The sequence below is a fragment of the Piliocolobus tephrosceles genome, chromosome 19, assembly GCF_002776525.5.
Source record: "Piliocolobus tephrosceles isolate RC106 chromosome 19, ASM277652v3, whole genome shotgun sequence".
Classification (NCBI taxonomy): domain Eukaryota; kingdom Metazoa; phylum Chordata; class Mammalia; order Primates; family Cercopithecidae; genus Piliocolobus; species Piliocolobus tephrosceles.
The window spans coordinates 18,694,354-18,722,195 of NC_045452.1; the positions used below are offsets into that span (position 1 = coordinate 18,694,354).

Here is a 27,842-nt window from a genome sequence, read left to right on the forward strand (position 1 = left end):
GGCTGGGGAGTAAGGTAAATAGACCTAACTAAATATTATATAAAGGCCAGGTGCAGTGGCTCATGCTTGTAATCCCAGCACTTTGGGAGGCTGAGGTGGGTTGATCACTTGAGGTCAGGAGTTCAAGACCAGCCTGGCCAATATGGTAAAACCCCATCTCTACTAAAAATACAAAAATTAGCCAGGTGTAGTGATGCACATCTATAGTCCCAGCTACTCAGGAAGCTGAGGCACAAGAATTACTTGAACCCGGGAGGGTTGCTGTAAGCCAAGAGGTTGCAGTAAGCCAAGATCGTACCACTGCACTCCAGCTTGGGTGACGGAGTGAGACTTTATCTCAACAACAACAATAAAAATCTTTAAAAAACTAAATAAATAAATATTATATAAAACAAAATCGAGGGAAAATCCCTTAGGGAGGTCACAGGTTAAGATGACTGGAAGAAACCTATAATCTCTGGGAATTGATTGCACACAAGAATGGGCTTGCTTATTTAGGGACAGCCAGAGGGAAAGTGCTGTGGGAATCATTTGGGGAGCAAATGAGCAGCTGAACTCTTTACTTCTGACCTCCAAAGGGCCCACAGTGACCAGTCCCCTTCCCCCTGGAGACCTGGAATGTTTTACCCTAGGAAGTCTGCATGGGACCCTGACCTGCTCCAAGGCTCTAGTAACATTGACCCCAAATCACCTGGGGCCTGGGGCAATGCTCCCCAGCTTCTAAATTCCCACCCTGGAAGCCCCAGGTGGTTGACTTCCATTCCCCAGGCTGCACCCTCTCTCTCGTGATCCTTCACCACCTTGTATTAAGCCCATCTATGTCCATATTATCATCCCTCTGAGCCAAGGACGACTCATCTCTATCTCCCACATGGTGCCAAACACTCAGCGTATAGTAGGTGCTCAGTAAATACCGGCCTGCTGGGGCCAGGCACGGTAGCTCACACCTGTAATCCAGCACTTTGGCATGCCAAGGTAGGCAGATTGCCTGAGCTCAGGAGTTCGAGACCAGCCTGGGTAACATGGTGAAACCCTATCTCTCCTAAAAATACAAAAACTAGCCAGGCATGGTGGCATGCACCTGTAATACCAGCTACTCAGGGGGCTGAGGCAGGAGAATCACTTGAACACAGAAGGCAGAGTTTGCAGTGAGCCAAGATCACACCACTGCACTCCAGCCTGAGTGACAGAGTGAGACTCTGTTACAAAAAAAAAAAAAAAAATCTATCTATCTATCTATCTATCTATCTATCTATCTATCTATCTATCTATATATATATTTATACTGGCCCACTGAAAAGGGATTTGGATAGGAGGGGCCCAGGCCTGGCTCCTGTCACTGCACTGGACGGGTCACCTGACCTCGCTTGCTTGTCATAAACCAGGGAAGCCAGCAGGACAGGGAGGTTAAGATGCCCTCACTCAGACTGATTCATGCAATGCCAGCCGTAAAAGAAACTCAACCCCTTGTCCTGAGAGTAGGCTTACTCCTTTCTCTGATTATCTGCTTCCAAAGTGCAATGCCTGCAGTGTGGGCCAGAGGAAGGAAGTGGCCAGGCCTGTGGCAGGCACATTTCTCCATGAGCATTGGTAATGAGCATCTGGATTAACATGTCAGTCCATCTAACCACCCCCAAAAACAGGGCTCCTCTTCCTTGGCTGAACTCCTAGGCTTCTGAACCTGCGATTTTAATAAAATCATTGTCATAATCACAGCTGTTGTAACTGATGTTCATAGCTTTCTCTGTCTGTGCCAGGCGAAGTGAGGAACAGTGAAAACTATGTATAATAATTTGGAGTTACGCAATCAATGTTAGCGTGTTCAAGGTTCTGAGAAGTCTTGCCCAAAAGCAATCCGTATAGCGTTATGTAAACCAGCATAACCTGATTTATTTGACAATGGGATACTTTTTCATAGAACATCTGTTAACATGCCACAGAGTTCTTTCAAACATATTTAGGAAACTGGGCCTGGAGGAAGGAAAAGTATAAGTGTTTATTACATGTCTATAACTGGCTCTGTGCCAGATACATGGCATGCATCTTCTCAGATAATCTTCACAATAGCCTCTGAAAGAGGTGGGACTGTCCGTCTATTAGTACTCTAGAAATGCGAATTGGCTCTGACAAGCGAGGTGGTCTTCCCAAGAACGCAAGCCTAGTGAGAGTCTCTTGTTGCCTCTCTACAGCAAACCTGCATTTGAATTTTCCTCTGCTGTGGCTCCTTTCAGTTCCTGTTTATTACAGAGTCCATGAATCTGGGAGGGAGAATGGGAAAAAAGATCAGCCTACCACTCTGTGACATCATTGAGAGTTTGGATTTGCAAAGCAGGAAACGTAAACTCCTCTCTTGCAATTTAAACATAAATGTGTTCAACTTGGCCTCAGTTTCCTCATCTGTAACATCGAGTAGGAAAGCACGGTTAGAAAGATGTAACTAAATGGTCTCTCTGTCCCTCCACAGCATGTACATTCTGGGCTTATGATTCCGAATCTCTGGGCCTGCAATTTGGACACACTGCCACAGGGGGCGATCTGGACTGGGATTATAGCCATGGCAGGCTCATCTACTGTATCCTGGGTTAAAGCATCCTAAATTGATTTTATTGGTGTTCCCTTGAGTGGTACATGGATATTACAGAATTATGAAGATAGTTTTGAGTCACAATGGGTAAATGATGCCCTGCATGAATTGAAGGGTGACCAATTTTTTTCACTATTTGAATTAATGCTTACTTACTACCTGGTCCCTGTGCCTCCTTGAAATTTAAGAATCATTGTGAATTCCACTATCTAGGGACCTCAGGAACATGAAGAACAAGGAATGCTATTGGGAATCATGCCAGTGAAATAAAAGACCTTCTTTAAGTTAAAAAAATATATATATGCATATTTTATTTACTTTGCCAAGATTACAGCTTTTCTCTCTCAAGAATGTTCAATGTTTAATTAAAAAGGGTTCCTCTGAGGACGAATCTTTAACTGTGACAAAGTCATAAAACATAAGACATTTGTTCCTTTATGTCAACATTGAAATTGCTCACTTAACTTTAGATCAGCTCACCAACACTGTGTTTCTCAGACACTCTTGCAAGCATCTTAGTTATCTCATCAGAAAGCATTTTGGCAGCTCTCTCTTGTAAAGCCGCTTCTGAAAAGTACTAAATTCAATGTAATGTGAAGTTGGATTTCTGTGGCATCCTTCCCATTCACCCTCCATACTCCATACTCATACTCATGAGCAATGGACTGGTTTTGTGTGTGCCTTTTGAAGGCTACATCAACAGTACATTTCCTGCTATAGGGCTCATTCTACAGATTGTCGTTTTCACCCCCCATGATGTATTGTGAGATCTTTCCATGCTGATACATGCAGACGTGGTTCATTTCTTTCCACTGCCATAGATCATCCCATTTGTCTATTGTCCAGCTAAAAGGCATTTAGGTTATTTTACTTTTTTTTTTTTTGAGATGGAGTCCAGGCTGGAGTACAGTGGCACGATCTTAGCTCACTGCAACCTCCGCTTCCTGGGTTCAAGTGATTCTCCTGCCTCAGCCTCCAAGTAGCTGGGACTAAAGGCACCTGTCACCATGCCCACCCAATGTTTTTGTATTTTTAGTAGAGACAGGGTTTCACCATGTTGGCCAGGCTAGTCTCAAACCCCTGACCTCAAATGATTTGCCCACCTCGGCTTCCCAAAGTGCTGGGATTACAAGCATGAGCCACCATGCCTGGCCCAGAACAAGATCTTTTAATACTTGCCAGGTTGTTTTCCTATTGTAAACTACACTGCAATGGAGATCTTTGCACACGCTCCCTGTGTACATGTTCAAGGATTTCTCTAGGCTATGTAGAAATGGAAATTGTAGGTTGTAGGATATAATTTCAATTTTGCTAAATACTCACCCACAGCTCTTGGCTCATAATTCATCAAGTGTATGAAAGTTTCTGTTTCCCTCATTCTCAGCTACACTTGTGTTTTAATTTTTGCCAACCTGATAGATTGTTTTCATTTGCATCTCTGATTATTGGGGATAATGAGCATCTTTTCAACTCTTCTCTGTGGCTTCCTTAGTCATTAACTCTTTATGTTCCAGCCAGACTGTAAATTCCTAGAAGGAAGGTCTGAGTCTCAGATGTAAGGCCCTCAGAGAGGACAGCCCCATCCAGATACAGACTGTCTGCTTCCTACCTCACATCTGTGCTCCTCCTTGGAGCCCTACCTTCCAAGCTTAACAGCTACCTGCAGCTTGCCAAATACATTATACTGCAGTTTCATGCATACCATGCCCTCTGTCTGGAATGCTGTGCCTCTTCCAGTCCACCTGAACATCCTTACTCACATTCCATGATTCATCTCAAGATCCACTTCCTCTATGAAGCCTACCATGTGACTGGCACTCCACCCCATCCCAGGCAGAGCTAATCACATTCTTCTTTGTGCTTTTGCTGGCCCCACGTGAACGTCTCACTGCATGTGTAAGACTTCTGAGCATCTATTTACTGATGTATCTGTCTCCCCACTAGACTGTGAACTTGAGGACAGGCACCATGTCTTATTTATTTTTGCAAGTCCAGCCCATTGATCAGGGATGGGCAGGCTCATATCATGAGTAGATAAGTCTCTCAGCCAGCTTCTTCCACATCAATCTCCTGCAGACTGCAAAGCTCTGAGATCTGGACTATATTGCATTCATATTGCATATTGCATATTGTATTGCATTCATATTGATGTTTTTACAGTGCCTAACAGGGCTCTTTGTGGTGCTCAGTCAACAGGCACCAGAAACAGCCCTGTTAGGCACTGCACTGTCATACACTACATACTGTCGTATCACTGCAGTACGATTGCCTGGGAGAATAGAAGTGACTTTGGATAGAAATTCCTGGGTTTGCACCCCAGCTTCCTATGCATATCATCTTGAACAATTTCCTTGGCTTCTCCAAGCCTCAGTTTCCTCACCTTCATAAAGGAGATGATAACAGCTTTGAGGACTGGTATAAGGATGAAATACAGTTGCATATATAAACCATGTGGCACATAATCACATTCATTTGCCACGTTATCATTTCTATGTCAGAACAGCACAGAGTCTGCTTTAGCCACTAGACTTTGGGTGGCTCATTTTTCCAGGTGTCACATGTGATGGGCACAAAGTAGTTAATAAATACAAAGTCTGGTGTTTCCAGTGCCCAGAACAGTGTCTTGCAGAAATTAGGTACCCTGTAAAGAAGTTGAACTGAACTCTGCACTTTGCACATAATTAGGTACTTGATAAATATTAAATCAAGTCAGATTCACTTCCCTGTATTGCATTCTGATCCAATCCTATCTTTAAGTCATTCCCGGACAGGCACAGTGGCTCGCGCCTGTAATCCTAGCACTTTGGGAGACTGAGGTGAGTGGGTCACTTGAGGTCAGGAGTTTGAGACCAGCTTGGCCGACATGGTGAAACCCCATCTCTACTAAAAGTACAAAAATTTACTGGGCATGGTGGCGCATGCCTGTAATCCCAGCTACTGGGGAGGCTGAGGCAGGAGAATAGCTTGAACCTGGAAGGCGGAGGTTACATTGAGCCAAGATCGCACCACTGCACTCCAGCTTGGGCAACAGAGCCAGATTCTGTCTCAAAAAAAAGGAAAGAAAAGAAAAATAAAGGTAAAAGTCATTCCCTTCTGTGGGAGGAGGGGCAGTTGAGGGAGAAACAGGAACATGTCTCCTTTTCTGGTAATGATTTTGATTCTTCCTTTTGCTTTTGATCTTTCAAAAGCAAGATGACCACCGGGACAAACTATTATTTTGAGGTCGCCAATAAACCATTCCTACATATAGTAATACTCTTAGTAATATTGTTATGTAGTCCCCTCTCACAAAGTCTGGGCTTGGACGTATGTCTCTTTGACCACAGGGACATTGACAAGCCAGTGCAAGGCTTGATAAACCATTGCACATTGAATCTCGGCCCCTGAGAAGGCTCCTTCTTGAAACCCAGTCCCCATTCCAGAAAAAGCTCAAGTGAGCCATGCAGAGAGGCCCCACAAGAGAGAGTGATGATTAGCTAGCCCCCCACTGTGGTTCTCATCCTAGCTGAGGTACTAGGCATGGGAGAGGAGCAGGTGTCTTCACAGCAGATGCTATGCAGAACAGAAATGAGCTGTACCTCCTGAGTCCTGCCTAAATTGCTAAATCATGAGCGAATTAGGGATCATGTCATTGTCATTTTAAGCCCACAAGTTTTGGTGGTGTTTTGGAACACAGCAAATAATAACCCATGGGTAGAGCATGTTCTGAGGGTGCAAGTCAATGATCTGGGGGTGGAGTGTGCTGCAGGCTTAGAGGCTCATCAGGTGAAAAGCTTCAGGATCAACTGGAAAACAGAACTGTCTGACCTAGAACCCATTATCTGCGGACTCTACCCTGGGGCTCCAAGTCCCAGGGATCTTATGGGCTGAGGATGCTTTTGGCTGCTTAAACAATGAGGAGATCCTCGGGCTCACATTACAGGAAGTCCAGAGGCCAGCAGCTTCTGGTCAAGTTGATGGAGCAGCTTGGGGAGGCCATGGAGGACCCAGAATGTGCTGCATGGTCTGCAGTTCCCCTGGTCATAGGTGTCTGGTAGGAGTGGTCTGGGCTGCATGGTTCCTCATTCATTACATCAGGAAAGACGGATGCTCTCCCAGCATTCCCAGCGGAGAAAAGATTTTCCCAGAAGGCTGCACACATCCACACGTTTCTTTGCATCTTATTGGCTCAAACTGAGTCACATGTGCATGACTGAACCACTCACATGCAAGAGATGGGGTTGGGGTAGGAGTTAAGAATTACCATGAGACCAATCAAATCCACCACTAGATTGGAGGAAATGTGTGTGGCCAATTCCTCTGAAGCCCATGTCTCATGTCCGGGAGGAATGGATGTCTGGAAATAATTGGCATCTTCTAGGAAAAGCATGTAGGGTAAGATCGAGCAGTGCCCACTATAGGACCCCCTCACATAGGGCATGTGGGAGAAGCCAAGAACCCTGGTCTTGAGACAGAGTCATGCCCAGCTCTCATGTCCTTTCCTGGGATAATGGGTGAAAGTACATGTGTGTGCACGCGTGTGCAGGAGGGAGGACTAGGGAATAGTTTGGGCCCTCAGGGCTTCTATCTTCCCCTAGTTGGTCTCTCCAACACGACACATGGGCTTCCACTTGAATGTGAGGAAAGGCACCAAGCACAGAAGGACTCAGACCTGAGCCTTTCCTTATTGTTAGCACTTTATTTGAGTAGAAGACACCTCTACTGTGTCAAATCTAGTACTTTGAGCTCTTAGATTTGCTGTTTTCTCCATATTTCTCTTCCAGTGCTTTCTGCAAGTTTAGGTTCATAGTATTTTTCCGGTGCCACCGTCCTACAGAGAGCAGGAGAGGAGCCAGCACAGATTAGATCATCCAGCAGTCTCTGGAGTGCCCAGACCCCAGGGATGACTCATACTTCTTCCAAGTCCACCCCTGGCTCTGTCTCCTGCTCTGATTTCTCTCTGAACCTTAGAGCCAACACACCCTGCCTGTGGAGGACAGGCCTTGCCTCCCATCACCCGCAGCTCCTCACTTACCCAGATCATCCGTCTTCCTGCCATGCCAGTGTTCCAAGTCCCTAACTGATTTCTCAATGACCTCTGGTGTGTAGGAAGCCTTCATGAGGCTCTTTGTCTCCTCAGCAGCCCCTGTGGAATGCCATGAAGAAACCCCGAGTGCCCAATTCAGTGGCAGTCGGGTACTCCATAGTTTATATTGGGTGTCAGTTTCCTTTACGGATGGTAAATTGTGGAAGGTAAGGGGAGTGGGAAGGGTTTCAAAGTAAAGTTGTTTGGGTTCAAACCCAAACTCCATTATTTATAGATAGTATGGCCTCAGAGAAATTTTTAACCTCTCTGAGCTTCAGTGTCTTCAACTATACCAAGAAATGAGATTTTTTAGCATGGCTGGGAAGACAAAATTATTGGACATTCATCAGGACATCTAGCAAGTGGCAACTAATACCTGTAACTTAAGAAAACATCTCTATATTCAAAATTCAAACATGCACAAGCAAATACGTTGCAATGATCAAGAGTCAGCAGAAATACCAAAGGACAAAATCTCCCAAATTAGCAAAGATTTGAATGATCAGATACAGAATACAAAATAAGTGTATTTAATGATTGAAACCATAAAAGAGAGAATAAAAATATAAGGAAAGAATAAGAAACCATCCAGAAAGAGCAGATAGATTAGTAAGAGAAGTAAACGGAGTTTCAGAAATAAAACATAACAATTGAAAAAATTAAACTCCATGGATAATAAGATGCCTGGGACTTGCTTTGAAATAATCTTTGGTGGGAGTGGATGGGTGGGAGAAAAGATGAGACAAGATCGGCTATGTATTCATCATTGTTGAGGCTGGGTGGCATGAGCAACATCCATTCATAAACTAAGTTCTCTTCTTTTCCAGAAGCTTGAAAATTGCCATCATAAAAGTTTAAAAAGAAATTCAATTAACAGGTAAAATAGCAGATCAAATACAGCTGAGAGAAAATGGTAAACTGGAAGATATACCTGAAGAAATTAATATTAGGATGCAATACAAAGGAAAAAAAAGATGTGGGCTGCGCGTGGTGGCTCATGCCTGTAATCTCAGCACTTTGAGAGGCCGAGGCGGGCAGATCACCTGAGGTCCAGAGTTCGAGACCAGGCTGATCAACATGGTGAAGCCCTGTCTCTACTAAAAATACAAAAATTAGCTGGGCATGGTGGTGCATGCCTGTAATCCCAGCTACTTGGGAGGCTGAGGCAGGAGAGTCACTTGAACCCAGGAGGCGGAGGTTGCAGTGAGCCAAGATCGTGCCATTGCACTCCAGCCTGGGCGACAAGAGCAAAACTCCATCTCAATTTAAAAAAAAGAAAGAAAGAAAGAAAAAGAAAAAAAAGATGTGGAAAACATGAAAGAGGCGTTAAGATGCAGGTTAAATGAGAATGCCCAAAATACCTCTCAATGGAGTTCTAAAAGGCGAGACTAGAAAAAATGCACAGAAACAATATTTGAAAAGATAATGGGTGAAATTTTTTCAGACTTGAAAGATGTGAAGTCTTAGGTTCAAGAATCATAGGCCTGACGCGGTGGCTCACGCCTGTAATCTCAGCACTTTGGGAGGCAGAGGCAGGCAGATCACTTGAGATCAGGAGTTCGACACCAGCCTGGCCAATATGGTGAAACCCCGTCTCTACTAAAAATACAAAAAAATTAGCCAAGCAGGCGCCTGTAATCCCAGCTACTTGGGAGGCTGAGGCAGGAGAATCGCTTGAACTTGGGAGGAGGAGTTTGCAATGAGCCGAGGTAGTGTCACTGCATTCCAGCCTGGGCAACAGAGCAAGACTCCATCTCAGAAAAAAAAAAAAAAAAAGGGGGGATCATTATTCTCTAATCAGGGTAAGTCAAAGGAATTCCTTATCTAAGTACATCCAAGTGAAATTCAGAACACCAGAAACAAGAAGATGTTAGAAGTAGCCGTGGAGAAAAGAAAAACTACTTGCAAAGAATAACAATTGATTTGATTAATCATCAAAGACAGAAAAAAATGGATCAATATCAAAGTACTAATAGAAAACAATCAGCAATCTATATATAATATAACTATCTTCCAAGAAGGAGGACAAAATAAGACTTTTCTGAGAAACGGAGCCTAAAGCTCACCAGCAACAAGACCTCACTAAACATACCTTCTAAACATACTTCAGGAAGAGAATAAGTGATCCCAGAAGGAAGGCCTGAGATACAAGAAGGAATAGGAAGCAAAGAAAGTGGAAACAGAGTAAATCTAAATATATGTTCATTATAATAACAGCATCAGCATCTAATTTATGGAATAATATAATAATGGTGACGATGATGGGAGCTTCACATGAACTACCCATTGAATCTTCTCAACGACTCTTAAGAAGTAGATATAATTATTATGCCCATTTTACTGTTGAAGTCACTGAAGCACAGAGAAGTTAAGTAACTTGTCTAAAGTCACACAGCTGGTACATGAGATCTAGAACTCAAACCCAGACCTTGTGGCTCTAGGCTCCACAGCTTAAAGTACTTTGCTTAAGTCTAATTCTAGGCGAGGAACAGTGGCTCATGCCTGTAATCCCAGCACTTTGGAAGTCTGAGGCAGAGGGATTATTTAAAGCCAGGAGTTTGAGACCAGTCTGAACAACAAAGCAAGACCCAATCTCTAAATGTATATATATTATATATATACATTCTATAAAATAATAACATGTAAGCTGAGGTGGAGGTCGGGAGAGTAATTAAAGTTATTTTATTTTATTTTATTTTGTTATTATTTTTTTAGACGGAGTCTTGCTCTGTCACCAGGCTGGAGTGTAGTGGCTTGATCTCGGCTCACTGCAGCCTCTGCCTCCCAGGTTCAAGTGATTTTCCTGCCTCAGCCTCCTGAGTAGCTGGGACTATAGGTGTGCGCCACCATGCCCAGCTAAATTTTGTATTTTTAGTAGAGATGGGGTTTCACCATGTTAGCCACAATGGTCTCGATCTCTTGACCTTGTGATCCACCCACCTCGGCCTCCCAAAGTGCTGGGATTACAAGTGTGAGCCACCGTGCCCAGCCAAAGTTAAAGCCTTCTAAGGACCTTATAGTGTTCAGGAAAACACAAATGCCTGGATTAACTTTATAATTTGTTAACTATGCACATAAAAATGTCAAAGGTAACCACTCAAAGAATAAGAGTAGAAAAGAACAAATATCAGATTGAGAAAAATAAGAAAGCTGATGCAAATCCAAAAAGAGAAAGAAAAAGAAGCCACAAAGAAAAAGCAGCACAAATAGAAAACGCAAAATAAGATCATGCAAATAAATCCAAATAGTCTATATCAGTAATGAGAATCAATATGAATAAATTAAACCCATTCGTTAAAAACCAGATTACTACCGAAAATGTTTTCCAGGTATATATCATTGAAAGCATATTTAAAAGGACACAAAGAGAGGATAAACGTGGAAGAATAGAAAAAGATACACCCAGGCAAACACTAACCAAAAGCAATCTTTAACTATATCAGGCAAACTATATCAGGCCTGATAACTATATCTATATAGTTAGATATCTATATCTATATAGTTAGATAACTATATCTAAACTATATCAGGCCTGATAAGTATATCAGGCAAAATAGACTATAGTGCAAAGGCATGATGAAAAGCAAAAACAACCGCAATTCATTAAGGTAATGTAATGATTCTGAACTTGCTACATTGAGATAATTTCAAAATAGATAAGGCAAAATTGACAGAACCACAGGAGAAATGGACAAAGCTGCTATTATAGGGGAAGATTTAGAGACACATATTTTAGTAACTAATAGATCAAGCAAAGAATATTAATAAGGATTAGAAGATTTGCATGGAAATCATTAACAAGCCTGTTCTATTAGACAAATGCAGAATCCCTTACCCAAGAGAATAATAATATTATTATTATTGTTACTATTATTATTTTGAGACGGAGACTTGCTCTGTCGCCAGACTGGAGTGCAGTGGCGTGATCTTGGCTCACTACAACCTCCGCCTCCCGGTTCAAGCAATCCTTCTGCCTCAGCCTCCTGAGTAGCTGGTATTACAGGCGTGCACCATCATGCCCAGCTGGTTTTTGTATTTTTAGTAGAGACAGGGTTTCACCATGTTGGCCAGGATGATCTCGATCTCTTGACCTCGTGATCTGCCTGCCTCCGCCTCCCAAGAGATTTTTTTTTAATTATTTATTTATTAATTTATTTATTTGAGATGGAGTCTTGCTCTGTCACCAGGCTGGAGTGCAGTGGCACAGTCTTGGCTCACTGCAACCTCCGACTCCCTGGTTCAAGCAATTCTCTTGCCTCAGCCTCCTGAGTAGCTGGGACTACAGGCACCCGCCACCACGCCTAGCTAATTTTTGTATTTTTAGTAGAGACAGGGTCTCACCATGTTGGCCAGGATGGTCTCGATCTCCTGACCTCGTGATCTGCCTGCCTCGGCCTCCCAAAGTGCTGGGATTACAGGCATAAGCCTCTGCGCCCGGCCCCCAGAGAGATTGTTTTTAAGCACACACAGATCATCTACAAAAATCGCCATCTACTGGCCTCTAAAGTGAATCTGAACAATTTCAAAGGATTTAAATCATTACAGGGCTGTGTTCTCCAATGCCAATGACATCAAGCTAGGAGATTGAATCCACCCCAAAGACAAGAGAGCAAACCAAGAAAGAGGAAGACACCAAATAGAGGAAATCAGAATTCCAACAATGGAAAGAAGTGAAAAAAAAAAAATCCTTGGTAAGCTGGTTCGGGGATCCCTGGACACCTGGACACAGAGGGAAATGGACAGGACATAAGCTACCATTCTGCCTGCTCTGTGACTCAAAGACACAATGTCCAGGTGAGCCCAGTCAAGGCTTTGATTTGTACTTGGCTTGTCCTTATCATGGGCTTACCCTCTACTGTCCCCTCCCAGCCCTGCTGCCTGGAGCAGATGAGGACCTTCATGTTAGCTCACAGGGGTGTTCTGCTCTGACCTCCTTCTGAAGCTGGAGCCACGGTGAGTTGGGAGGCAGAAAATACACAAAGGGCCACTCACCCTGGCCATATTCCTGCAGGCCATCCCACATGGTCCCCCCACAGCCCTGTCTAGTGCCTGGCTGTGGGAAGCCTATACACCCAGGACTCACAGCCGTGCCAACACTCTCCCTGCATGAAGTTCACTAAACTCTCAGGACACCCAAAGCCAGACTAAGACCCAGAGTCAGCTCCATTTTCCCCCATGCTGTTTTCATGGTAGTGAATAAATTTCATGAGATCTGATGGTTTTATAAGGGGAAACTCCTTTCACTTGGTTCTCATTCTCTCTTGTCGGCCACCATGTAAGACGTGCCTTTCATCTTCTGCCATGATGTGAGGCCTCCCCAGCTACATGGAACTGTGAGTCTATTAAACTTCTTTTTCTTTATAAATTACCCAGCCTCAGGTATGTCTTTATCAGCAGTGTGAAAACTGACTATATTATATTTAATGGTGTAATGGTAGAATCAAGGAGATAAGGATGCCTGTTTTTCCTGCTTATATATACCATTGTCCTAGACAGGTCAGCCAGGTGCTGATATAAAGGTGAGAAAAGCCTAGTGTTTAAGAATTTAAACTCTAGCCTCTGACTGGCAGGGTTTAAATCCCAACTCTGACCGTTCCTACCTGTGTGGCCTTAATTAAGTTATTTAACTTTTCCGTGACTGAAATTTTTTCATCCAGAAAAAACATTGGGAATTGTAGCATTTACCACATGGGATTCATGTGGAGAATAAAATATATGTATAAAGTACTTAGACCAGTACCTGGCATATGTTAAATACAATGCATAAATGTAGCCATTATTACTATTCAAAGCACTCCTAAAGAATCTATAAATAATTATTGGAATTAATTGGTGAGCTACATAAAGCTTCTGGATATAAGATTAATATACAAAAACAAAAAATTGCATTTATGTATACAGTATCAGAAGCAAAGTTAGAAAATAGAATTTTTAAAATATATCATTTTCAATAAGCAGCAAAAAAAGAGACGTTCCTAAATAAGTCTAACAAAAATACCTGTATGATGTTTATAGAAAAAAAATTGCAAAATGTTACTGAGAGATATCAAAGGAAGACTTAAATCAATGGAGGTATACACCACATTCATATTAGAAAATTCATTATAAAGCTGACAACAGCCCTTAAATTGAGCTGTAGATTCAATGTACTTCCAATCAAAATCCCAACAGAGTTTTTCATGGAAATTTCCATATATTAATAACATTTGTGTGGAAGAGTAAAGGGCCTAGAAACCTGAGACATTAACTGGTGATGGTGGTGGAGGGGTGGTAGTGGGAGTATTGCCTGACCAGATATCAGGCCACTTATAATACCTTGGTGATTAAAAGTGTAATATTAGACCAATGGACAGAATAGAGCCTGGAAACCGATCTATGCATGTGTCAAAACCTGATGGATAACAGAGGTACCACTGCAGGTCACCGGGAGGAAAGATGAGCCTATTCAATAAAAGGTGCTGAGGGAATCAGTAATCCACATAAAGAAGGAATTGAAAATGAATCCCTACTGGGGAAAGATTTTTGTTGTTGTTGTTCCATTATTTTGAGGGCTGGGCACATAGATGCCCAGGGAGTGCCCGAGCTCATCATCTCACTTTTTATACAGCTGGGCAAGCTGCCTAAAGTTTCCTCAAGCCTCAGTATTACTACTTCCTTAAATGGCTAAAACTCACAAAAGCCATCTACAGTTTTTGAAAATGAATCCCTACTTCATACTAAAAACAAAAATCAACTCCAGGTGGATTAAAGACTTAAATGTGAAAAGCAAAACTAAATATTTTAGAAGACTGTATAAAAGATGATCTCTGTGATTCAGCATAGGATAGGAGTCCTTTAGCCTGCTCCCCCTTCTCTAACTCAGTAAATAGCCATCTCATCCTTCCAGTTATTCAGGTCAAAAACGTTGAAATCAACCTTAATTCCTGTATCTCACCCCAAAATCTATTCATTAGCATATTCTCTTCTCTCTGCCTTATACAAATATCCAGAATCCTACTACATCAGACCACCTTCACCATTACCTCCCTGAGCTGCTATATTGCACAATGGTGCCCTCCAAAATAGTACAGTGCACTAGCCCAGCTTCCAAGACCAAGCCACCATTATCTGCCCCATCTGGAGTTTTGCAGATGCCTCCTACCGGTTTCCCTGTTTCTGCCCCAGCTCCCTGTGTCCATTCTCCCCATAGCAACTGGAATGAGCCTTTAACCTGAGCCAAACAGGACCATTCTCCTGCTTAAAACCCTGGCTTGGTTTCTCATCTCACTCCGAGTAAAGACCTTCCAGCAGGCTTCACGACCAAGTGTATTCCCTCTGATGTCTTCTGCCTCACTCCTGTGCAGCCATACCAGTCTCACCAACCTCAAACAGCAAGTGCAAAGGCTAACCCCGGGTGGGTGGAGGCAGAGAGGGACAGATGGATGGGCACACTGACAGTACTGTGCTGCAGGGGGAAGCCCTGATTCATAGTGTTTGCCAATTTCCAGAGTGTAAATACTACTAGCATAGCCAATTTTAAGACAGTATTTGTGTGCCAATCAGTTCAGCGAAACAATTGCCTCCTGTGAGCTGGCTCAAGCTGCTATGAGCTCCAGCACATCCTTGGCACAGTTCTACTTCCCAGGCGGGATGATGGGACATGGACATTTTAAAAAATAGATTCTTTTACATTTAAGTAGACATTATCATACAAAGTTGTATGGAACAGCTATTTGGTGACTGATACTTGTTAAAGAGAGAACTGGAAGGCAGGATCTGGAAGGCCCAGAACAGAGAGCAAGCAGAACTGTATTCTTGTTTTCCTCCCCCAGCACCATCCCTTCTCCAAGCTCAAAGAAAAATCCAGAAAGGCTTCCAGTGGGTGTCTGGTTCCTCGGGTGACAGGGATCTGAGCCAGGTGGAAGAGGTTAGTCAGGCCTCTGGGAACACTAGAGAGGGCCTGGAGTGAGGAGAGAGGAAGGAGCCGCACCAGAAAGAGTCTCGTTTTGCAATGAAGCCAAATCAGAATGTGGGGCAGAGAGAAGTCCCTGTGTGCTGTGACGGACATCTGAGCCATCCAGAAGACCCTGGGAACAGGATCAAAGCTTGGGAAGAGACTTAGTGGTCAAGAAAAGACTATGAGGCTTTGGAGGCAGAAGAAACACCTGACTTTGAGTCCCAGACACAATGCAGACTACCACAAGTTCTAGGGCAAATGATCTGAAATTTGCCAGTGAAATGGCGCTAACAGCACTCTCCTCACCCCAACCAAACAGAACTACAATGACCCAATGGAAACTCTCTGTAAATGTCAGATCCTCCAAACCACCCTTCCTCTCTTCCCAGGTGGCGCCACCTCCAGGCTCTGGAGAAGAAAAATGATAGCCTGACAGCTACTGAGTGCTCACGACTTGCCTTGGCCAAGCACCTTCATGTGGCACTTCATAAAGTCCTGCCAATGACCCAGCGAGGGCCATACTCTCATTATCATCCCCACTGTACTGAGAAGGCAGCAGAGGTTTGGAGAGGTTGAGGATCCCACCTAAGGTCACACCCAGCTAGTCAGCTGAGTTTTGAACCAAAAATCTTGATATTGTCACTGTGATCAAAGGTGCCTGGGATGGGGCTGGGGGTGGGAAGCAGCAGTCCTGGGCCTTCTATTGAGTCCTGGGCCTCCTACTGGCAAATTAAGAACCAGAGGTGGGCAGGGTACAGTGGCTCACGCCTGTAATCCCGGCACTTTGGGAGGCCGAGGTGGGTGGATCACTTGAGCCCAGGAGTTTGAGACCAGCCTGGGCAGCATGATGAAACTTTGTCTCTATCAAAAATACAAAAAACAAAACAAAAAAAATTAGCTAGGCATGGTGGCGTGCATCTGTGCTCCCAGCTACTTGTCAGGGCAGGGGTGTGGCTGAGGTGGGAGGATTGCTTGCTTGAGTGTGTGAGGTGGAGATTTCAGCGAGCCAAGATTGTGCCACTGCTCTCCAGCCTGGGCAACAGGATGAGACTTCAAAAAACACAAGGGAAGGGAGGGGAGGGGAGGGGAGGGGAAGACAAGGCAAGAGAAGAGGGGGGGGGGGGGGAGGGAGAAGGAAGGGGGGAGGGGAGGGAAGGGAAGGGATGGGAAGAGAAGAGAAGGGAAAGGAAGGGGCCACAGGTGTCTGGGAGCGTGAGGGGCTGACTGCCAACTGGGATGAATCATCCACACATCGAGGACAAGGGTCTGGATGCTCCCAGCACTCGCAAGCTCACATAGAGGACACATGGGCATGAAATAAGTGTCCTTGGAGATGTGCCCTGGGGTAAAGGCCTTCCCTGCCCCATGCCTGGGAGACCATGGGTGTTCCCGGCCCCACCCTTTTCCCCTTTGACTTGACCTTGAAACAAGTTTGACCGCATGTTGTAGCCGAGATCATAGTAGTCTGAGAAGACGGAGGAGATTTCCACAGGATTCGGGGTCCTGCTGGGCCATGAGCTTGCCGTCTTCTGGCCCTCGAAGACTTCATCAATAGCCCTTTGAGCCTGAGCAGAGGGGCAGGGACAACAGACAGGGGATGGGAAAGCAGTGTCAAGCCCCATATCTCCCTCCAACTCCTCCTCCCTTGACCCTGCCCTCCCCACCCCGATCCCACCTTCAGCCTGGAGCCCTCAACCTGTTCACAGGGCTGGGGAGCTGGAGTATACAAAGGCCCCAGCCCCAACCCCTCTCAGCTGCACTGCCATGGGTGGGGGGCATCAGGTTAACGATCATAAAACCTCTTCCAAGCATTAAGCACCTGCTACATGCAACATTGGGATGGGGTGTCTCTGTAGGGTGCCACTCTTCCCTTCATTTTATAAATGAGGAAAGCGGGCCTCTGGAAGCCAGAGATCACCCAATTCACATGGCTGGCAGGCCACAGAGCCTTGGCTTGCCTCCTACAACTGAGGCATCACACAGGGCAGCTCTGGGTGGGTGCTTAGCTTTCAACAAGGCCAACTCCCTCTTCATACCAACAGGGAAACTGACACGCAGAGAAGCTGAGCCCAGGCCCAGGGGCAGAACACCTGGGTTTAAGTTCCATTTCTGCAATATATCAGCTGCTGACTTCGGCAAGCCTCTTGTCCACTCTAGGCCTCAGTTTCCCTACATGTAAAATGTGAAGGCAGGGTGGAACTGGATGCTCTTTGAAGTGGCTTCCAGCTCTGACACTTGCTGGCTTAATGACACTTGTGACATAAGTTACAGGTGGGCAGAAAACACAGATTTCTTGATTCCAGTCAGGGACAATGGCGGCTGAAGAAAAAAAAGGACATCTCCCAAGGCTGGGCAGGGCAGTGACAGGTAGTGGCCATAGAGTCAACCTCAAATTGGGACAAGTTCCTCCAAGTGGGGCAGAACATGTCAAGATTGAGACCTTCCAGACTTGCTGGTGGTGGGGTCACCGCACTTTAAGATGACAGAGTAGAAGGGTAACCTGGGAGAAGCCTGACCCCCAGCTTTTGTGACCCAAGCCCCTCCTTGGGACTTGGTTATACCATCTGTTAAAAATGAAGCAATAACTCCTGCCTGACCTTCCACACAATGTAGTTGTTATGAGGGTTGAGATGGTGGCTTTGAAAGTATGTCTCAGAATGCCAGGGCAGAAGGAACACAGCATTTGACCAAAAATGGTAGACGAATTTTATCTTAAGTTTCAGTTGATTCGTAGTGACTGCCTGGAATGCTATATCGGGTGGAAAAGCGTGCTGGCATTGACTAGCGATGTCTGCCATGAATGCAGGCTGGGGGGGTTGTGATATACACACTGTGTATTTGTCAGCCTGACCTAGTCCAACTGCCTTGCTTTACAGATGTGGAGACTGAAGCCCAGAGAGGGTAAGTAACTTATCCAAAGTCACCCAGCATTTAGGAGCAGGTCCAGGATTCAAATCCAAGTCTTCTGATTCCCAATAAATGCTATCCATCTACTAAATGCTGTCTTCTTTGGGAGACTTGTTCAAATGGAAAACATCCAATTCACACAAAAGGCTTTTAACTGCAAAGTCATTAAGGGCCGGAGTTCCAGAACCTGCCGACCCAGTTTGCACCCTCCTCTCACACAATTGGGTGAATTTGGTTGACTGACTTAACCCCTCTAAGCCTCAGGCTCCTTAACCATAAAATGAGGAGAATAATAGTACCTTCCTCATGGGTTGCTGGGAAGATGTAACAGCTTGTTATATGTGAAGTTTAAACAGTGCACAGTGCCTGGCACACAACAGGTGCTCAGGAGATACTGCTTTCTAGTGTTATTATTATAGGGACTCTGTACTCAAGAGTGAGTTTATCTTGTGTCCTCATTTTAAGACTCTGCATCACCCTCCTGGCCCCTGCTATGACACCTGCTCCTCGGAGACCAGCTCGTCCACCACGTTGCTCCCAAACTTGTGGCGAATGTTATTAGGAATGATGCTGCCCTTCTGGTTCGTGGGCGTGCTCCTCTGGTCCTGGGCCCCCAAGCTGGGAACGTCATCCGTCCCCTGGCACGGCTGAGTCTCCTCTCCCGAGGTGGCCCTGCTCTCTCTTGAGGAGGATCGAGAGCCCCCGTTCTTCAGGGACCTGGACTGTGGGTCCATCCCCAGAGAATCCCTGCTGGCAGCAGTCGGAGGTGGAGGGAGAATCTCCTTCGAGTGGCACCACCCTAGGGAGTGGCCTTGAGTGCTGGCTCCCCGGGGCAGGGGCTGTGGTGACCACAGACCCTGGTTCTTGAACTTGGAGGTGTCCAAGGAACTGCAGGCCGTTTTCCAGGGGTCCAAGTCCTGCTGGCCCTCCTTGTTGTTCAGGTGGGCCCTGGTCAAAGAGGTTGTACTTGAACAGGACAAAGAGAAACAGAGGGGGAGGGAGAGAGACACGCAGACAAGGGCAGAAAGTAGAGGGTGGGGAGAGGGGCAGACATGGGGGTGAGGAGGGGGAACAGACAGACACAGAGCCCCAGAACTCCAGAGCCAGAGAAGGGGAGAGGGACCGGAGGCATGGGTGGGAAATTAGGAGACAAAGGGAGAAGACAGGTCAACCTGCCGTGCCTCCCATGGGCAGGGTTAGCCCACATTGCCTGGGGCAACAAGGGCTACCCTCTAAGCCTGTCCCGCCTTGAGGCCTAGCTGTGTGACTTGGCCTGTCTGCGCTTTCATGCCCCTGGCTCCATTTGGATAGCTCCTTTCCCCACTTTTCCATCTTGAAACCTCCCCCTTACTCTCCGCAGTGAGAATCTGGCAGCAGTGCCACTGGCAGAAGCGTTCCTGGGGCCAAGCCACATGCCTGGGAAGTACTGGAGCTGGATGGGACTCCTAGACTTTGCCTCCAATGTAAGGCTGCTCCCCAATACCTACCTCCTCCCTTCGCCAGGGCTGAGAAGTGGCACCATCCCAGTCACCTCCCAGGCTCTCTCCTCCCCACCTCTCCCTATCTCCGACGTCCCTGCCCACGGCCTCCACTCCTCTGGGTCTCTTGCTCTCAGCCTCACAATCTGGCCTCATCCTCCACCCCAGATTACAGCTGTAAATGTGTTTGGTGGTCTTCCCTCCAAAACCTCAAGATGAGTCCTCCAGTCCTCTTAAAAGATACACAGGGGCTGGGCATGGTGGCTGTCAGGCCTCTGAGCCCAAGCTAAGCCAACATATCCCCTGTGGCCTGTGGGTATACATCCAAATGGCCTGAAGCAACTGAAGATCCACAAAAGATGTGAAAATAGCTAGTTCCTGCCTTAACTAACGACATTCTACCATTGCGATTTGTTCCTGCCCTGCCCTAACTGATCAATTGACTTTGTGACAATACACCCTCCTGGCCCTTGCGGTAATGTACTTTGTGATGTTCCCCCACCCTTGCGAATGTACTTTGTAGGATACGCCCTCCCCACCCTTGAGAAGGTCCTTTGTAATATCCTCCCCCGCTCTTAGGAAGGTACTTCATAATATTCTTCCCACCCTTGAGAATGTACTTTGTAAGATCCACCCTCTGCCCGCAAAAAAACAAAAAACAACAACAACAAAAAAACACTTGCTCCTAACTCCACCGCCTAACCCAGTCCTATAAGAACTAATGATAATCCCACCACCCTTTGCTGATTCTCTTTTCAGAGTCAGCCCGCTTGCACCCAGGTGATTAAAAAGTTTTATTGCTCACACAAAGCCTGTTTGCTGGTCTCTTCACACGGACACGCATGACAGTGGCTCACACCTGTAAGTAGTCATTAAGGGCCTCACACCTGTAAGGGTCATTAATGACACGCCTGTACATGGTGGCTCATGCCAGCACTTTGGGAGGCCAGGGTGGTCAGATCACTTGAGGTTCAAGATCAGCCTGGCCAACATGGTGAAACCCCACCTCTACTAAAAATACAAAAATTAGGTGGGTGTGGTGACGTGCACCTGTAATCCCAGCTACTGGGAGACTGAAGCAAGAGAATCACCTGAACCCGGGAGGCGGAGGTTGCATTAAGCTGAGATCACACCGCTGCACTCCAGCCTGGGCAACAGAACGAGACTCCACCTCAAAAAAAACAAAACAAAACAAAACAAAAACATAACTTTGTTTCGCTTTGGGGTATGAATGAGACCAGAGTAGTGTGTTGCTTTGTAACTTGCTGTTCAATGCGCCACCCTGCCTTGGGGATCTACTCAAGGTAGTGGAGACAGCCCTAACTTCCCTTCGGAGCCCTGCAGGCCTCCACCACCACCCCACTGGGGAACATTCAGATGGGCCCAGTTTAGTTTCTCAGAGAAGGATGCTGCAAACATCAGGCTTTGGCAGCCACTGCGGTTTTTATTTCACTCCCACGGATCCCTGCTCTGCTGTCACAAGCGATGGAGGTAGGGGAGGGCCCTTCTCGCCTACCCCTCGGGGGACTGCAGACCCTTCCCCAGGGCAGTGGGAGACAGAGACCTGAGGTTTCTCTGCTTCCCTGCCCACTTTCTCCTCGTCTTCCTTCCACTTGGTGCCTTTGTCATGACTCTTTGTGACCTACACGACAGGCGGAGGGAAAACCTGTTCCCTGAGACCAGCCCCAACCGGCAGGCAGCCAAGCAGAGGGGCACCTCTGGAGGCAGCTGGACTGTCAGGATGGACGGGCATGATGACCCTCTTCAAAAGAGCGGAGGCAGAGAGCGGGAAGACCACCCATCTGGTCAACCTCAGCCTCCCTTCCCCTGCTCCTGGGTAGACTGAGGGCCCAGCGCAGGGATGGGCTCCTCCTGGATTCAGGCTCAGGACAGCCAGTCCTGCACTGCCTCCTCCATCAGCACGTGCTGTCACCATTGCCAGCTCACCCTCAGCCTGCCCTTTGGAATTATGGGCACGTTTATGGCCCCAATATGTCTTATATCCCTGGCCTGGAGAGCCAGGATATTCACCAACTCATCAACTGAGCAAGACCCAACTACGTGTCAGGTGCTATGCCAGGCGACGGGGACACAACAGTAAGCTGAACAGGCCAACCCCTATCCTCTCAGTGTTGAATATCTGTTGAATGAATGAATGGATGCATGCATGAATGAATGAAGACCTGCGTCTGCCATTTCAAGAACCTCGTTGCAACTACACCTTTCCTCTACTCCATTCATTCAGCTGCAAAACGGGCAGAGTGAACCCTGCTTCATCTGCTATTATTGAAGATCAAATGATTAGTCCGCAGAGTTTATCTAAATGTGGCTATGTATCAGGATTCCCTGGGCGTTCACTAAAAATACAGATTCCTGGGCCCCTCTCAGAGCTGCTGCATCAGAAGGGCCCTGAATCTGGAATCTGAGTGTCTAACAAGGCCCCTGGCATTCACGACATTGGAGGAAGATTTTAGGAGGAGTCCTGCTCCAACTCACTGGACTCTCTTCTCCCCATCCCACCTGCCAGCCCCAGCCACCCTCCACTCACCCCGGGACCCTTCTCAGAGCAGGCCTGACTCAGTCCCGCGCCTGCATTGAAATCTTTCCTCTTGTCCTCAGGGCAGAGTCCCTGCTCTCAGGACAACTGGAAAGTGCCAGACCTCTCTCCCTTCCAGGCCTTTGCCTGAGCTGTTCCTCCTGCCTGGAACACTCCCCTCCACTCCTTGGGCTTTACACTAACCCTGGTCTTGGCTCACGTGTGACCCCCATATGTACCTCCCACCCACCAAGGCCAGGCCCCTCACCATGTCCCCCCACAGCCCTGCCCTTCTGGTGCACACAAGACTCAGACCACCTGAGTCATCCCCTCAGGATGGGGACCATATCGGGGTGAATAATCCCTACACATGGCAGGATGGGAGGGCTCAGTAATTCCAATCCCTCCTTTTTCCTTCTGTCTTCCAACAGAATGCCCCCTAGGAAGCCAGGGCCGATGGTGGGTCTGGTGGCCAACACAAGACGGAAGGGGAGGAGAAAGGGCCTGTGCCCTGCTGCCCCAGGGAGGCCCTCCAGAAGCCTGGAGGTGCATTCAGCACATCCCTGGTCTGCCCGTCCTACCTGCTCGGTGGCCCAGCTCCATAGCCTCTTGCTGTGCGACAGGCAATTCCAAGCTTCGTCCTGTAAACAAAGCACCACGTTCCATCATCTCAGATGACACACAGAGTCTCTGTGAACAACGATGAGCTGGGAGCTGAACAGGAAGGCCTGTGGCTGTCTGCCCACCCCTGATCAAAGGTTCTTAAGCTGTTCCTAGTGCCTTCTGGGACTGCCCAGACCCACGTAGCCTCTGCCTCATTCACTCATCACCCCTGGCACAGGGGCTGCCTCCTGGACTTACGCAGCCTCTGCCCTCTCTGAAAAGCCCTGGCCACCCCCACCCCACCCCACCAGTCCTTTGTCAAAGGCCTTTCTCAAGTAGCCTTGGGACCCTGGGCTCCTTTTACTCCTTCATAATCTTTTCATCTCCTCCTCCTCTTCTCCCCTATCACCACCACCCTAGGAGACCCTAGCAGACCCCTGGCTGTGAAGCCCATTGCCCCGGCCCCCAGCCTGGCAACCATTTGTCTTCCCGCAAATAGGATTGTATCCATTTGCTGACTGGTCATTCGTGGTCAGGGAAGGGAAGCAGCTTAGCCACCACGAAGAAGAGCCAAGAGCAGGAACCCACACTTTGCTCTGTTATAAACTCAGTCTTCTCCCTAAGGCCTTTGATTCACATTAGAGGGGTAGCTTCAAAAGCCTCTGTAGCTTTCGTGCTTGTGTTTCGTTTTCTTATGTGATTTTTTTTTTTTTTTTTTTTCTCACTCTGTCACCCAGGCTGGACTGCCGTGGCTCCATCTCAGCTCACTGCAAGTGCAAGCTCCACCTCCCGAGTTCAAGCAACTCTCCCACCTCAGCCTCCCGAGTAGCTAGGATTACAGGTGTGCACCACCATGCCTGGCTAATTTTTTGTATTTTTAATAGAGACGGCGTTTCACCATGTTGGCCAAGCTGATCTCTAACTCCTGGCCTCAAGTGATCCACCTGCCTCGGCCTCCTGAAGTGCTGGGATTACAAGGCATGAACCACCGTGTCCGGCCTCTTTTTCTTATTTATGTTTCTTCTTTTATTCCATGTGGATTCTCCCTCCGCTGCTCCCCTCCACTCCCAGGTTTTTGTGAATTTTGTAGTATAAATAAAATAAAATCTGGCCCTAAAGACACTACTACAAGGTAAGTGTCTTTGTAATAAGGGAGGAATAGACACAACAAGTCAGATCTGGAAGGGATCTTTGAGGACTGAGACCCAAAGAGGGAGAGTGACTCTAAGACATCCTGTAAGTTGTTTTTCTGGTAAGCTCAAAAACAGGTCAATTTTATTCTCAAAAAAACCGCCAAGGAAAACACTCTATTAATTTGGACACTTAATCATTGTTTGATGATTGTGAAACTTCTGATATAACTTGCAATAATCCTACCCTTCTGATAGCACATATTGTATGATCCCCCCCCCCCCCCTTGAGTGTAGGCTGGGCCTAGTGACTTGCTTCTGGTCAAAAAGGATATGACAAAACTGGTGAAATATCACTTCCAAGATTATATTAGTGACTTCAGGTGTTTGTTTGTTTGTTTGTTTGTTTGTTTGTTTTTGAGGCGGAGTCTCACTCTGTCTCCCAGGCTGAAGTGCAGTGTGGCACAACCTCAGCTCACTGCAACCTCCACCTCCTGGGTTCAAGCCATTCTCCTGCCTCAGCCTCTGTAGTAGCTGGTACTACAGGCATACGCCACCATGCCCGGGTAATTTTTTTGTACTTTAGTAGAGACGGGGTTTCACTGTGTTAGCCAGGATGGTCTTGATCTCCTGATCTCATGATCCGTCTGCTTCAGCCTCTCAAAGTGCTGGGATTACAAGCATGAGCCACTGCACCCAGCCCATGACTTTGGTTTTGTTTGCACTCTTTCCCTGGCTCTCTCTGGTTTGCTCATTCTGATGACAGCAAATGCCATGTTTTGAGTTGCCCTGTGGAGCAGCACATGTGGCAAGAAACTGAGGGTGGCTTCTGGCCAAAAGCTCATAAGGAATAGAAGCCCTGAGTCCAACAGTCTTTGAAGAACTGAATGAATCCTAGCACCTGAGTGAGCTTGAAAGTGAATCCTTCCCCAGTTGAGCCTTGATATGAGAACACAGCCTGGACGACACTTTTGTTACAGCCTGTGGGATACCCTGGGCCAGAGGACCCAGCCAAGTCAGAATCCTGACCCCTATAAACTCTGAGATCATAAACTTGTGCTGTTTTAAACACGCAGTGTCAAGCTTCTAAGCTTTATGGTCATTTGTTATGTGACAATACATAGCTAATACATATTTTGGTACTAAGAGTGGGGTGTTGCTGTAATAAATACTTAAAAATGTTGGACTGAATTTGGAACCAAGCAGTGCTCAGAGTCTTTAAGGATTTTGAGAAGCATGATAGGAAAAGCCTAAATCACCTTAAACAGATTTTTTTTTTTTTTAAGCAGAAATCTGGAGTTGGAGGAAGCCGCCAGTGAGGGCCCAAATGGAAGTGAGGAATATATTACTAGAAATAGCAGAAGAAAGGCCCTTGTTATGTAGTGGCAGAAACAGTGACACTGTCATCTGCAGCTATGTGACTAATGAACTGAGTCATCTAGCCAAAGAGTTCCAAACAAAAGATTGCAGTTGCCACTTAGTTTCTTCTTGCTGCTTGTAATGAAATGTGAGAGGAAGGAGATGAATTGAAGAAGGGACTGTGAAAGAAAAAGATGCCAGTACCTAACTAATGGTTCTGAAGTCTCATCCTCTCCAGTTGCCAAAAAGATGCTAAAATTAAGAAATGGCTTCAGAAGACTGTCTGGAAAGTGTGCCCAAGAGTGTGACTGTGCGACCTGTTGTTAAAACTTCAGAAAGATCAATGGATCAGGGTATTACTCCGTCACACAAAGGGCGCTTTAAAGACATTAATGATATGCCTGATGTATCCTCTTAACAGAACCATAGGACCTCTAGGAAGCTTAAGGCTCCTCAACAGGAGCCCCAGTTAAAAAGGGGTGTGACTTTTGTTCAGTGGAGTGAACCCCTGTAAGCTTTACTGTTGAGAAAACAACATCAGCAAAATGTCAGCAGCTTGGGGTAAAAGGGATAGACACAGTACAAAATGAAAAGATACCATTGGAAAAAAAATAAAAATAAAAAAGACAAGTCAGAGAGTGGAAGCAAGATTCCAGAAGGCAGAGCTGAGAGCCATGGAGAATTATTCCCAGGCCTTGAAACCTAACCAAGGAGTGTCCAACATTTGTGTGGCTGGATTTCAAAACTGCTATGGACCATTGACTCCATGTCTCCATTTTCCTCAATTTTGAATAGGAATGTCACTATCTCTTATCCTATGCCTATCACATCATTGTATGTTAGGTGTGTTCAGGGCAAATTACTTAGTTTCACAGATCTATGATGGAGAAGAATTGAATTTGAAAAGCTGTACTTAAGGAACAACACTGGAGGAGCCTCAGCCACACCTGGAGCTGATTTATATGACCAGATTCTAGCTTTTAAACTGATGCTTTAATAGGATGAGAATTTTAAAGATCTTAGGAGGGGATGAATGTATTTTGCATGTGGACGGGATGTACATTATGGGTGGCCAGAGGGCAGACAGTGGTAGGCATGGCTCCCAATGATCCCTGTTTCTTGGTATAATTCCCTCCCCTTTAGTGTGGACTGGACCTAGTGATGAATGGAATGTGGCAAAAATGAGGGATGTCGCATCCATGATGAACTTATAAGAGACTACGACTTCTGTCTTGTTCATACACTGTTTGCAGTTCTCCTCAGCTCATCTGTTCTCATGGAAGCCAGTTTCCCTGTTGTGAGCTGCCTTACGATGAAGTTCACAGGGCAAGGAACTCAGAGTGGCCTCTTGCCAACAGCTCCAAAGGAGCTGGATCCTGCCATGTGAATGGGTTCCTTCTCTGGTTGAGCTTTGAGATGAGACTAGAGACCCAAGCAACACTTTGATTGCAGCCTGTGAGAGACCCTAGGACAGAAAAATCACCAACACTCCACCAGTACTCCCAACTCACAGAAACTATGAGAGAGTAAATGTTGTCTTAAGCCCATTAAGTTTTGGGGTGATCTGTTGTGCAGCAAGAGATAACTAACACAAGTCCTGTGTCAAGCATTCTCACATCTGGTAAATTAGTCTGTCTTCACAAATACCCAGTAAGGTGTTCAGAGACACTACTAACGTATCCTCTTTCACAGATGGAGAAAATGAGGCTCAGAAAAGACACAGGACTTCACCAGGTGGGGCTAAAATTAAGTTGCACTTCTTCAAGCTAGGTGAAGTTCAAGTTAGCTCCTTCAAGTTGTCATTCTCCTCCTATCCCCATCCCCCATCCCCAGCCACCCACCTGATGTGTCCACAGCAGCTCTGTATGTCCCCATGCACCGCCAGTCCAGAGCAGTCTGGACGGGCTACAGTAGAAGTGTGGACTCACTTCCAGTTTCTGACCTGGAGAAAGAGATCCCAAGAGACTTTGGTCAAAGAAGGCAGGAAGATAGTTCTAGTCTGGGCAGTCTTCACTCACAAGCAACTCTGAATGGGGAAAAGGAAGATGAAACCCGATGTCCTGGAAGGACCCTGGCCCTTCATAAGTCTCTGCCTCACCTCTCCAATCTCTTTCATAACAGCAGGAAACATGTGAACCACACTGATGTGTGCTGAAGCCCAGGAGTGCAGATAGCCGCTGCAGAACTACTGGTAAAGACCAATGGATGGTTGCTGGGAAGTGGCCCTCCCCCAGATGTTCATTG

The 27,842-nt window shown here is 46.3% G+C and overlaps 1 protein-coding gene across 1 annotated transcript; it reads right to left on the minus strand.

Annotated features, from left to right (window-relative positions):
- Positions 1–7,247: 7,247 nt before the first annotated feature.
- TEX33 (testis expressed 33) lies at positions 7,248–27,819 on the minus strand. The gene is made up of 6 exons (XM_023222290.2): positions 27,697–27,819; positions 23,088–23,147; positions 18,993–19,440; positions 17,006–17,150; positions 7,599–7,709; positions 7,248–7,394 (listed from the first exon to the last, which is right to left on the minus strand). Exons 3-6 carry the CDS (start codon positions 19,224–19,226, stop codon positions 7,297–7,299), a joined length of 588 nt encoding a protein of 195 aa, XP_023078058.1. The 5' UTR covers positions 19,227–19,440; positions 23,088–23,147; positions 27,697–27,819; the 3' UTR covers positions 7,248–7,296.
- Between the last annotated feature and the right edge of the window lie 23 nt (positions 27,820–27,842).

Coding starts and splice junctions, on each gene's coding strand:
- TEX33 (XM_023222290.2), bottom strand. CDS start 19,226: ATGGACCCACAGTCCAGGTCCCTGAAGAACGGGGGCTCTCGATCCTCC. Junction 17,151..18,992: donor AGCTGGTCTCCGAGGAGCAG/GTGTCATAGCAG, acceptor CCCTCTGCTCAG/GCTCAAAGGGCTATTGATGA. Junction 7,395..7,598: donor CAGGAAGACGGATGATCTGG/GTAAGTGAGGAG, acceptor TGCTCTCTGTAG/GACGGTGGCACCGGAAAAAT.